General features: G+C 38.5%; 1 protein-coding gene across 2 annotated transcripts in view; it reads left to right on the top strand.

Moving 5' to 3' along the window:
• Window positions 1–13,413, top strand: part of LOC113869948 (serine/threonine-protein kinase TOR) — a 44,884-nt gene that overhangs the window by 25,441 nt on the left and 6,030 nt on the right. For both annotated transcript variants that reach the window (XM_027506503.1, XM_027506504.1), the window contains exons 38-44: window positions 7,875–8,015; window positions 8,106–8,234; window positions 8,329–8,494; window positions 8,584–8,798; window positions 12,183–12,389; window positions 12,993–13,106; window positions 13,184–13,387. In XM_027506503.1, the coding sequence (XP_027362304.1) occupies window positions 7,875–8,015; window positions 8,106–8,234; window positions 8,329–8,494; window positions 8,584–8,798; window positions 12,183–12,389; window positions 12,993–13,106; window positions 13,184–13,387 (1,176 nt within the window). The remainder of the gene's footprint in view (window positions 1–7,874; window positions 8,016–8,105; window positions 8,235–8,328; window positions 8,495–8,583; window positions 8,799–12,182; window positions 12,390–12,992; window positions 13,107–13,183; window positions 13,388–13,413) is intronic.

Genomic DNA, 13,413 nt, shown 5'->3' with positions numbered 1-13,413 from the left:
TCGGTGAAGAAGATCGAACTTCCTTCGTTTAATGGGGAAGACCCAGCTGGGAGGATATCCAGGTCAGAGGTTTATTTCAAGGTACAAGAAACTAGCGAAGCGGTGCGTGTGAATCTCGCTCAATTGTGTATGGAGGGTGGAACAATCTACTTTTTCAATGCTTTATTGAATGACTACGATGAGCTTATGTGGGACGATTTGGAGGAGTTATTGGTCAGGTATGGTGGTTTGGATGAGGGAAGTGTGTTTGATCAGCTCATGTCGCTAAAACAGGCTGGAAACATTGACGAGTATATCCAGACGTTTGAGAAGTTGGTAGCACAGGTGCCCAAATTACATGATGATCAATATTTTTCTTATTCACCCATAGGTTGCGTGAAGAAACTTGAGCTCACCTTAGGAGCTTGCACGTGGTGGTGCCTCTAGCAAGGGGAAAGCTGATGAACGCTGCTAGAGCAGTAGAGTCAGAGATCGGGAATGAAAAATAGAGAATGGCAGAAAAAAGGGGAGACGCGTGTGGTAGGGACAGGTCAAACTGGATTCAAAAGTTACTCCACTACTTTGGGTCAAATCATCGCGAAGCAGCATGGAACTAGTGGAAGAGTAAATGGGCTAGGCCCAAATTCCAAAAATGACGCAGGGGATAAAAACAAACAGGGGCCTCGTGACAAAGGGGCCAAACACATGGCCTATTAGGAGTTATTAGACAGAAGGCAAAAGGGCCTTTGCTTCAAATATGGGGGCACTTATGGCCCAATGCATCAATGCCCTATTAAACAATTAAGGGTTATCATGATGGACAATGAATTACTTGTGGAGTGTGATGAAGAGAAAGCAAAGGAGCTTACGAGGATGTGGAGGAAGGAGGCGAGGGGGAATGTAGTGTTATTAGTCTCTTTGATTTGAGCCTGGAACGACATAACCCTCTATGAACACTCAAGCTGAAAGGGAAAATTAACGAGGTGCCTCTCTTCTTACTTGTAGATAGTGGGGCAACTCACAATTTCATTTCGAAGCGTTTGGTAGAGGCTATGGGATGGGATTGGCATTCCACCAAGAGCATGCGTATTTTGATGGGTGGTGGTTATAAGGCTGAAACTCAAGGAGTTTGTCGTGGAATCGAAATTGAAGTCGATGCTGAGAAATTTAAGGTGGATGCAGTGCTTTTTGATTTGAAAGATATTGACATGATATTGGGGATGACATGGTTAGCGTCATTGGGCGAAATGATGGTCGATTAGGGAAATCATACTGAGGATTTTCACATACCAGGGCACTAAAATGTTGAAAGGGATGAATTGTGAAGAATCATTAGCTGCATCTCTCCAAGGAATAATTGGAGATAACGTGAAAATTCAAAACAAAATGTTGTCAGAGAAACAATGTGGTGAGTTAGAATCAATATTGAAGGGTTTTGAGGATGTATTTGCTGAACCAAGAGGTTTGCCTCCAATGCATTCCAAGGAGCATCAAATCATACTAAGGCCAGGACAAGAGCCCATAAATGTCAAGCCATATCGCTACCCCTACCACCAGAAGAATGAAATAGAGAAACAAGTCCAAGAGTTGATGAAAATTGGACACATAAGGCACAGCCATAGTGCTTATTCTAGTCCTGTGATTTTGGTCAAAAAGAAAGACAAAAAATAGAGGATGTGTGGATTATAGGGCCCTTAATAAAGCCACAATTCCGGATAAATTCCTTATCCCAGTAATAGAGGAATTATTGGATGAATTACATAAAGCAAGGTTTTTTTCCAAGCTAAACCTCAAATCCGGCTACCATCATGTTCAAATGGAGGAGGAGGACATCCTAAAGACAGCATTTAGAAGCCATGAAGGACATTACGAATATCTTGTAATGCCTTTTGGTCTCATGAATCCCCATCTACGTTTCAGGCGTTAATGAATGAGGTATTTCGTAATTTACTTAGAAAAGGAGTATTGGTGTTCTTTGATGATATACTCGTTCATAATGTGAGTTGGGAGGAACATTTGGCTCAATTGAGGACAGTTCTGAGAATTTTAAGACAATAGAAACTATATGCAAACAAGGAAAAGTATAGCTTTATTCAGATTAGAGAAGCTTGAAACAGTTACTTCAGCAAAGAATGACAAATGGGCTTGGAAAACAAGGGGGCGGACGCTTTATCAAGAAGCTTTGAAGAAGGTGAGTTGAAGACTATGATGTCCATGCCAATCTGGCTTGATTGCCAAAATGTCGTAGAAGAGGTTCACAAGGATGAAAAATGGAAGAGGGTGATTGAAGACTTGCAGCAAGATAGTGAGTCTCATCTAGGATTCACTTATCAGCATGGTATTCTTTTTTTTTTAAGAACCGAATCGTGATTCCAGCAAAGTCTCCTTGGATTCCTAAATTAATAAGTTTCACTCAGCTCCTCAAGGACGCCACTCCGGGTTTCTAAGAAAATATAGATGTGTGGCTGCAAATCTATATTGGCAAGGAATGAAGACTGATATCATGAAGTATGTGCAATCTTGTGATACCTGCCAATGTCAAAAGTACACTACTACTGCCCCAGGAGGTTTGCTGCAACTGTTGGCCATTCCGGAGAGAATTTGGGATGATATTTTATCCTGATTTTATCATAGGGTTGCCAAGGTCAAAGGGCTTTAAAGCAATATTGGTTGTTGTGGATCACTTATCAGCATGGTATTCTTTTTTTTAAGAACCGAATCGTGATTCCAGCAAAGTCTCCTTGGATTCCTAAATTAATAAGTTTCACTCAACTCCTCAAGGAGGCCACTTCGGGTTTCTAAGAAAATATAGACGTGTGGCTGCAAATCTATATTGGCAAGGAATGAAGACTGATATCATGAAGTATGTGCAATCTTGTGATACCCGCCAATGTCAAAAGTACACTACTACTGCCTCAGGAGGTTCGCTGCAACTGTTGGCCATTCCGGAGAGAATTTGGGACGATATTTATCTTGATTTTATCATAGGGTTGCCAAGGTCAAAGGGTTTTAAAGCAATATTGGTTGTTGTGGATCATTTATCCAAATACAGCCATTTCATTGCTTTGAAACATCCATACACAGTAAAAATAGCAGAAGTATTTGTTAAGGAAGTGGTTAGACTTCATGGGGTGCCCAATTCAGTGATTAGTGATAGGGATCCTTTGTTTATGACTCTTTTTTGGAAAGAGTTTTTCAAGATACAAGGTATGAAGCTGCTCATGAGTACTGCATACCATCCGCAAATGGATGGACAAACAGAGGTAACAAACCGTTGCTTAGAGACATATCTCAGGTGTTTCATTACTGATCAGCCTAAGGGATGGGCTCTATAGCTTCCCTGGGCAGAATATTGGTTTAATACAACTTATCATGTGTCTACGGGAACTACTCCATTTGAAGCGGTGTATGGCTGTGCTCCTCCTATGTTGGTGAGAGGGATTCAAGGTGAAATTAGTGTAGAAGGAAATCAATGAGCGTGATGAGGCTCTTAGACAGTTAAAAAAGCACTTGATTAGGATCCAAGATCAAAAGAAGACACAGGCAGATAAGCACAAACAAGAGAGGAGTTTTGTTGTAGGTGACATGGTGTTTTTGAAGCTCAAACAGCATAGACAACATTCAGTAGCAGCCAGAATAAGTCTCAAGCTCCGTGCTCGTTATTATGGACCTTTTGAAGTATAGGAGAGGATTGGGACAATTGCTTATCGTTTGAAATTACCTCCGAAGGCAAAGATTCATCCAGTGTTCCATGTGTCACTATTAAAAAAGGCAATTGGAGATTAAAAGGCAGAGACCATGATTCCTTCTGGTTTGGAAGATAAGAGAGCTGAATTATTGGAGCTTGAAACAGTATTGGCATCGCGTAGCTTGTTGAAAGGGAGAGAACGAACCAACCAATGGCTGGTGAAGTGGAAGGGAAAGACAGTAGAGGAGGCTTCATGGGAGGATGAACTTATCTTGAGGAGTCAATTTCCTAAGCTCAGTCTTGAGGACAAGACTGATATTATAGGAAGGAGTAATGATAAGGCCTAAGTTCACCATGAATCACTAGAACCACTGGCCCATGAAGGAAAAAGGGGCCCAAAACCATGGATTGTGTATGAGCGTAGGAAGAAGAAGAATGTTGATAAGGGTTTTTCGGGTTTGTTAGAGGAGGGAGAGAGAATATTTACTTATATAGAGAATCTCAGTTTATAGGAGAGGGGTATTCTGTTATTACCTTTATTTGTTTTTGGATAGAGAACCTTTACGGTGTCCCTATTAGGAGCTTGGCTCTTGGTGGAGGAGATATCCCTCTCCTGAGTTTCTTTTCTTTACATGTTCCTTAAATACAGTATCCGTCATTTAATCACATTAAATTGTTCTCTTTCTTTACAGATTGTTAGCTGTTTGTTTGAGTGTATTAAAGTATGCCATTGGGCGCCATGAAATTTTAAAAAGAATGTGACACGTACTCCTTAATATTATCACTATGCAAAATGTGAATGACGAGACCAAATTGAACTTTAATTTCATGAAAAAACTTTCAAAAATAGAAAATAACTACATACAACAGGAATAATCATCAATAAAAGTGACAAAATACCGAAAACTTAAAGTAAAGACAATACGACTAGGACCGCCAACATCAGAATGAACCAAACTAAAAGATGTCACTTGCTTATTTTCATGGCTCAGAAATGAACTACAGACATGTTTTCCTAGTTGACACGACTCACAAGAAAGTGTAGATAACTAAGAGAGACTTGGCAACAATAGTTGGAGTTTTGAAAACTTGGATGACCTAATCTAGCATGTGAAAGAAGAGGGGAATCTATTGCTGAACCAGCATGTGTGATTGGTTGGAGTTGATAAAGTCCATGTGATTTAGTTGGTGCCAATCATTTGTCTCGTCATCTGGTCCTGGAGAAAAATAGAATATTTAGTATAAGAAACAACACAATTTGGTGTGCCAGTAAAATCACTTATAGATAAAAGATTAAGAAGAGACATATAAGACATTGTCAATAGATAATGATGGAAGAGGAGAGACAGTGCCCACACCTGGAGAATGAGTTTGAGATCATAGAACAGAAGGTAAGTACCTAGACATAGAGAGGGAAGAAAAGAGGGATTTGTTATTGGTAATATGATCAATGACACCTGATTAAGCACCTATGGACCAAGAGATGGGGAATGAGAAATACCAACAAAAGAATTACCTGTGTGCACAACAAAAGTAGTGGAATCAAAGGCTTGACGATTCCCATATCAACGAAGGAAATCATTGAAGAATGTTGATGAGATGTTGGGAGTAAAAGCAGATTCAAGAGGAGTAGACTACACCACATTGATTGTTCTAGGTCGACCATGTAGAGCATAAAATCGATGAATAGTGTTGCCAATTTTGTGGCAGTAGTCACACTTAAACTGTGTGCAACTATCACCGGTAGTCTTACGAGATTGACCACGATCACCTTCCTTTGAGATCAAGACAAAAGAGTCAAAAGGAGTAGATGACATAGGAGCCAGAAGAATGTATAAGGTAGTGGTGGCTTTGGTAGGAATGCAGAGCAAAGAGGACCAAGCACTAGCCATAGTGGGAGCATAAATGTAGCCTAAAATTTGATCGCAGACTTGGGAGTACTCTGCAAGTAATCCATACAAAGTTAGTAACATAAAAAATATTTGATTGTTTTCCAATTCCATGGTAGTAGTTGTAGTGGGAGGCAAAAGTTCATTGAAATCATGAAGAAGACCACTCATACGGCCCAAATAGGTCGACATAGTACCATCAAGTTTACGAGCTATAACAACATCCATGAGAGTTTAACATAGTTTATATAGACTTTGTATGTCATTAATGTAAAGCAACTTAGCTTGTGAGCAAACCAATTCACATGTATCATGAGAGCAAAAAAACTGCTTCACAGAATGATGAATAATGGACTTTGTTAAGATCTCCCATATTCCATATTGGTTAGGAATAGAGTTAGAGTACTCTTTATAAGAGTTAGGGTAATCCTCCTCTTATGAGCTAACTTTTCGGAGTTAGACTCAAGTTTCTTAACAGACTTGATGACACTGCAAAGCTGAGCATTAATCTTACTCCAGTTAGCATATTCAATCGCAACCGCGATTTCTTCTTTTGTAGTGAGATGGTCAAGATAATCTTGATCCTTGAGCCAAAGTTTGATATCAGAGTCCCAAGAATCATAGTTATTGCCATTCAGCTTGTTAGTAGACAGTGAAGTAGTGAAAGTTGGTAAAAATGGAAGCTTTGGGTTTAGGTAGGTAGAGCTGGAGTTGTCATGGGTCAGTCTAGAAGAGAGAGAGAAACAACCAAACAGTAGCAAAACGGGCAAACAGCAGCGTTTGACACTCAAAAGGAGAAAAGGACCACATATCTAGAACCGTCTCGAAAATGCGAGTCTAGTTGGCAAAGGAGGCCGAAAGGTCGCCACACGCGTTGTCACACGCAGCGGAGAGAGAAAGTCACCAAAGAAAGAGGTGGCGTGTGGGACCTCCGTTCGAGATGCGGTGACAAGGTTGTGTTGCGCACAATGGGGTGACACTGGTGGTGGTGAGAAGTCGGGCAAAAAAGCTTGTCGGAAAAGTCACCGGTGGTGAACAATGGCAGCTGGTGGAGGAGACTGCCAGGGAAAAAAAAAAAAAAAAACCAGAAACCAGAGACATGTTTTTTAAAAATTTTACACCTATGAGTAGTGGGTCACAAGGAAAGGATGGATTAGGGTTTCCTCTTTGGTAGGTTCTTGATACTATGTTAAGATGAGAGAAAACTAGAAGGCAATAGATGAATTCCGTGTGTCTCAACTACACCACGGGATGTATATTTATATTAACAATGGTAGTCATAATCATAGCTACGTAATTGAGGACAAATATACGACTATCTAATTACTATAATTACAAAAATACTGTTTCTCTAAATAACATATTTACCTGTATTTAACACACATTGTCATATTAGGTTTCTTCAAAAACAGTGGGAAGTGTTTGTGCTAGGGCCATAATCCTTTTTTTGGGGGGTGGGGGTGGGGTTGCTAATGTAATTTGTAATTCAACCTGTGAAGGGCAGTATTGGTCGATATGACCTTGCATAGGTCCAAACTTATTTGCAATGGTGCAGAAAGTGGCGTGAGAAAAGAAACTATTTTGAAACAATTCATGTTAATGTTCAGTTCATCTTAAGAACCAAACATATTTGGCACATCATTTGGTAATAGTTAAGCTAAGTAACTTGATGCTGAGGTTCTTTCGGCTTTTGATTACAATATCAAATTCACAGAGTTGGCACTACAAACAATGGTTGCGCTATTCAACTGATACTTGTTAACCGGGCCTTCCTTGGATGAAACCAAAACAGGGATTGGAACTTACATTTATGAGGACAGAAGGGTACGGCATCCTTATAACTGAGGGTTTTTTAAAGAAAGAGCAGAGGTTGCTTACCCCAACAATTGGTCAGTGTGTGATGGGTGTTGGGAGACCAAAAACCACCTTATCAGTGGAGGCAGGTAGATTTAAGTGTGGGTTTAAGTGATTGTGAAATAGATTTCAGATGAATCTAAGAGAGGAAGAAAGATATTTCACTTAAAAAAATAAGAGTTCTATTTTGAATCATTGTTGCTAGAAAAACTGCTATAGCACCTTTAAATTGGAAATGTGATGTTACAGAAATTCTGGAGTAAATGAGGGCCACTATGCAATGCTCCACTTTCATGCTGCTGCTATTTTTTGTGATTGACAACTGTGGATGTCCCATATTCAGTTTTTAACCTCTTGACAAAAGTTTATAATGAGCTCTTGCAATGTGAAGTTTATCCTTGTAATTAACATCTTGCAAAATTAGGCTTGAATTTTTTTCCTAACTTTATGGTGCATGTTTGTAGGTTTGGCAGGCACTTTTGGTTGTTAGAGCGCTTGTGCTACCTCCTGTGGAAGACATTGAAACTTGGCTCAAATTTGCTTCTCTTTGCAGAAAAAGCGGGCGCATTAGCCAAGCTAGATCTACTTTAGTTAAACTTCTTCAGGTTTGTACTGTATACCTGGTCTAAGAAGGTTGCTGTCTCATGTTAAATATCAGTCTTGTGTACCCAACTCATTATTTTTCTTTCTATCAGTATGACCCTGAAATATCACCTGAAAATGTACGATACCATGGCCCTCCTCAAGTTATGCTGGCGTACTTGAAGTACCAATGGTCACTTGGAGAGGATACAAAACGTAGGGAAGCATTTATTAGGCTGCAGGTATTATATGTCTTCCTCTGGTATAGGGGGCACTTATCTGAACTTGAATATTTGTAAACTATAACCAATCATCTTCCTGCTCTACTTGGCCTAGAATTTGGCTATGGAACTTTCAAGTGCACCCAGCATTCAACCAGTTACACCATCGGGCTTTACTAGTGGTTTGAATCCTAGTGTTCCTCTTCTTGCTCGAGTTTATCTGAATCTTGGGTCCTGGCAGTGGTCACTTTCTCCTGGGCTGGTTGATGAGTCCATAACAGGTTCTTAGCTGTCAATAGTTGGTTACATTTTGAAGATAAAATGATGTTGATCAATTTTGTTATTTTAAATTTAATTTCAACATTTGTAGATATACTTAATGCATTCACAAAAGCTACTCAGTATGCAAACAAATGGGCCAAAGCTTGGCATAAATGGGCATTGTTCAACACAGCAGTGATGTCTCATTACACAATGAGAGGGTTCCCTGATGTTGCAGCACAGTTTGTAGTTGCAGCTGTTACTGGATACTTTCATTCTATAGCATGTGCAGCAAATTCTAAAGGTGTTGATGACAGTTTACAGGTAAGCTGCAATTTCTTTTATAACATGAAACCATCCACACATGTATCCATCAATTCGGATAACACTGACAATTATGAATAAAATATCTGTTCAGTAATTATTTTTTGCACCGACCATAGTAGTCAATAGGGGTGGAGGAGCAGAGTGGCTCCCTGCTGTGATTCTGGGGCCATCGTGCAACAGTTCAGTGTAGTGGCTGTTGTGCCTTTGTGGTCGTGAGAGGGGAAAATCGTGGCCATCATGGCTGCTATGTCAAACAGGGGCAAAAGGGTAAGTTTGCCCTCCCTTTTTTAAAGTTGGAATGCTTTTTAAGAGGGAAATCTTGGGATTTTGCCTCCCCCACCTTTTATATCATGATGCTCTGTGCTTCTTTTTCTTCGCAAGTCAAGATTGAACCATACCTCCATCTCTTGTTCTATTGCTTTCTCCTCCATCTCTGGGGTCACTTTCTGGTGCAAATTACCATTTCTGATCGAGTTCCAGTCATTTTCTTCATCTTCGGTGAAACCCACCTTATTTCTAACGTGAGCAAAGATGTTTTCCGGTTGTCTTCTTCATCTCTGGTGAAACCCAAGATATTACCGATTAGATGTAGACATTTTCCGGCAAGACCATCTGCATTAGACATTTTTCTGGTGACTGACCACTCTTTGATCTGTTTTCCTTCTCTGTTTTGATTGTCTTCAGAATAACAGTCATCCTGCTATTTGCTATCCTGTTATAGCATTTTTTGAGTTGGCCACTCTGTGCTTCTCTCTGGAATTGATTACTATGGCACTGACTAAAGGGCAAAGTGGTCTACTATTAATTAATGCATTCAAAATATTGGAAAGCTCTTGTGTTTTCATAGTTATTTCTTGATTTTTATTTTTGGCAATGCTTTCTTCTTGGCTTAGCTGTAATCACCATTTTTTGAATTCATTGTTTAGATTACTCAGAAAACTTTGAAGAGCCATCCACTGACAGTTTATAGTTCTTAAATGGAGCAGCATATTTTTTAGTGCAAATAATTGATGGTTAAAATCTTACAGTCTGATGGGGATCATGCCCATTGACTGGTTTATATTCTTTGTGATCCTGACTTCTGTGGACAGAATTTTTATGAAGCACTATCAGTGTGACAATTGAATATTATGCTCTTTTGGATTCTGATGTGCCTCATAGATTACTTTCCAAATTATGCTTCTTGTTTCACGATAAATTTGTCCAAGTAGCCATACAATATTTAAGAAACTTGGAATCTTTATTAGGAAGACGGGGGAAGAACTCTACAATTCACTGAACAGAACACACGCACACTGCAGAATTTTGTCGGTCAGCACCTCCCAATGTGAAAAGGCCCTAATTTCCTCTCAAATTACATGATCCCCTCTCTCTCAACCTCTATTATTTATAAGCAAACTGCAATAATTTTTGTGTCAGCCCACAAACTAACAAATATCAACAACTAATTAACACTCTCAACTTCAAATAATAATACCTCTAACTAACTATTAGGGTTACTGATGTGTCCCTCAATGGCAAATTGGGAATAATTGGACCTTTAGGGTTTGGACCTTGCGGAAATTCAAAATTCTGGAAGAATTGAGGAAGAATTGTTCACGGTAATTGAGTCTTTGATTGATTAGGATTAATTTGAAAAGAAAAAAATGCAAAATTGAGTTATCAAAAGGAAAAATTTGAGTTTCTTTATTAGGGTGAACGAAAATGGAAAGAAAATGATGTTGTGATGATAATTAAGGAAATGAAATGCAGAATTTATAAAAATTAGAAAGTTTAGGTTTCCTTTCTAGTTGAAATTTGAATTTGGAAAAATAGGGGAATTAGGGTTCAATATTAGGGTTCAATCACGTGGTAATTGGGGATATTGGGAATTAGGGTTCAATCACGTGGTAATTTGAGAAATTGGGAATGGAATGAAAGAATCACTCTTTCACCAGGTTAGGCATGCACACAAAGGGGTTGAATATTCTTTGATAAACTTAGGTTCTTGAATCACTCAAGAAATCTAGAGAATCACTCTCTAAGTTTGCAAAGGCTGAATTTTCATTCAAATTGATCATCCCTACAACCTTGTGCCAACCACCCTTAAGCAATGAGTTAGTGACTGAAATTATTACAGCAATAATGTTCATTCAAAGTCCCATTAAGCTCCATGCATCAAGCTTCACTTAATGACCATTTTGTAACCGAAATGGTCAACTAAAAGCACCACTCTCTCTCTCTCAATATTTCAGCCAATCAACAGATGGTCCACCTAGGAATTATTCAACTCACAATTAATTAAAATAATAACCCTCAATGGCTGTTTTTGGCACTCCTAGTTCAGCCACAAACTTAAAGGAATGGGACCACTTAACATATTAGCCCATTATTACAAAAAAAAAAAAAAAAAACCAAGTTCCGAAACAAAAACATGTGCATGCCAAAAATAGGCATTGGACCTTCCTTGCATACTTTAAGCCATCACTCTTCTAACTCTTGAATGCAATTCACCATCTTGGACCTCTCTTGATTCATGTTGGGCTCCTCTCCAAATAATGTGATCATGGCTTGTTGAAAGGCCTCCTTAATCTTTTTGGTTCTTGCTTTTGTTATTGGGCTTCCAAGTCCTTGAAATGTATTGGGCTCACCGGGCTCCTTGTCCTTTGACTCTTGTTCATGATCTCTCAAGGCTTGGTCTCCATTAGTTACCCATCACAATATTTCTGGTCCTTACAGACTTTGGATTTAATAAAATGGAATGTTTTCAAGGTGATGTAGTTTTCCTTACAATTTTATTTCATATTTGGCAGGGAAAGCATTTCTACTTTTTTAAGCAGCGATTTACTCCATTTTTGCTTCTATGACACATCATTATTTATTCTTTGCTTTCCTATGGTAAAGCCAGTGGTTATTTTGGAGGGTTTTGATTGGTTTCATCAGTAGAACTTTATCTTGTATTTATTTTTGGCTTTTGATTTCTGCTTTTGGTTTTATTTTTGTGTTGAAAGTGGAACTTATATATTTATAAACTTTTTTCTACCATTTTTTCTTCTTCCTCTTTAATACAACCTTCCTTTATCGAAAAATAAAATAATAATCTGCTTTCTACCTGGTTGGTCGGCATTTGGTAGGCATAGGGTCCTTTTGTTTTGAAATAACTAAATATTGTCTCTTTTTTAAAGCAACTAGCAGCAAATAGGCAGAAAGTACATCAATAGTTTTGAGGAACACATTTGAACAAAAAGTGGACTTTCAATGGAGCTACTCTTAGAAAATTATCATTTGCAATATACTTCTTTATAACTGTGCTTTCAACATATCCTTGTTGCATATAATCCAATTGGAATATGCTAGTACTTTTTCCTTTGTATCATAAACTAGCTGTGGCATTGGCTGCAGGATATTCTTCGACTTCTGACATTATGGTTCAACCATGGAGCTACAGCAGAAGTACAAATGGCCCTAAAGAAAGGATTTTCCCTAGTTAATATTAATACTTGGCTGGTAGTTCTGCCTCAAATAATTGCCAGGATACACTCAAATAACCATGCTGTGAGAGAGTTGATACAATCACTTTTGGTTCGAATTGGGCAAAATCATCCACAGGTATGTGGCTGATATTGTTGAACTTTGACTTGTTTCCATGTTGAATTTTCTTTTGCATGTATCACTCTGTAGTTCACTTCTGAGAACGGAATATATTGCAAACCCGTGGAAGCAGCATGTACTTCTGTTTGATTGAATTTTAGCTTTTGTTGGCTATTTTGTATATGAATTTGTTTTTTTTCCGGGTTAGACTTGAGTAAAGGAGTTACTTGATTCCATTATAGGTTTGTTGCGTGTATTGCTGCAAATATATATTGTTTCATATGATTGCAAGTTTAATAATCTAAAATATTTAAATTTTCCTATTTGAGAATCATTTCCTTTTTTGCTTAGTCTAAATTGTGTCTATAGGGAGTGTGATTTTGCTAAACTCAGTTCTGCAATAATTAGTGAATGAAGCACTCTTCTATGGCATGATTCTGTCAGGTTCCTTTTTTGTCAGCTTTACTAGATTGTCTAAAATTAGGTTGCTTCTGATTTGTGGAGGAGAGAACTTAAATGACTTACTGAATGCTTCTTATTGTATTATTGGCTCTGTTATTTTAATTTGGATGCCAATTTTGTTATTAACTTTGGACTATTTGTGTTTTATTTCTTCTGTAGGCTCTCATGTATCCTTTGCTTGTGGCCTGTAAATCAATAAGCAACTTACGCAAAGCTGCAGCTCAGGAAGTTGTTGACAAGGTTCGGCAGCATAGTGGTGTACTAGTGGACCAGGTTAGATAATAATATGACTTTAAGTTTATTTTTGTTTGGCTTCTGTCATTTTAACCATAAGTTGGTTTTGTCTACAGGCACAACTTGTATCAAAAGAACTGATCAGAGTTGCTATTCTTTGGCATGAACTGTGGCATGAAGCACTGGAAGAAGCTAGCCGATTGTATTTTGGTGAACATAATATTGAAGGGATGCTAAAGGTGTTGGAGCCATTGCATGAAATGCTTGAAGAAGGAGCCATGAAAAACAATGTTACCATAAAGGAGAGAGTATTTATTGAGGTGTGTTATAATCTCCTTGTCTTGGT

The sequence above is a fragment of the Abrus precatorius genome, unplaced genomic scaffold, assembly GCF_003935025.1.
Source record: "Abrus precatorius isolate BTA unplaced genomic scaffold, Abrus_2018 Scaffold6, whole genome shotgun sequence".
Classification (NCBI taxonomy): domain Eukaryota; kingdom Viridiplantae; phylum Streptophyta; class Magnoliopsida; order Fabales; family Fabaceae; genus Abrus; species Abrus precatorius.
Note: the sequence above shows the minus strand (reverse complement) of the source record. Positions and strands in the feature narration are given on the sequence as shown.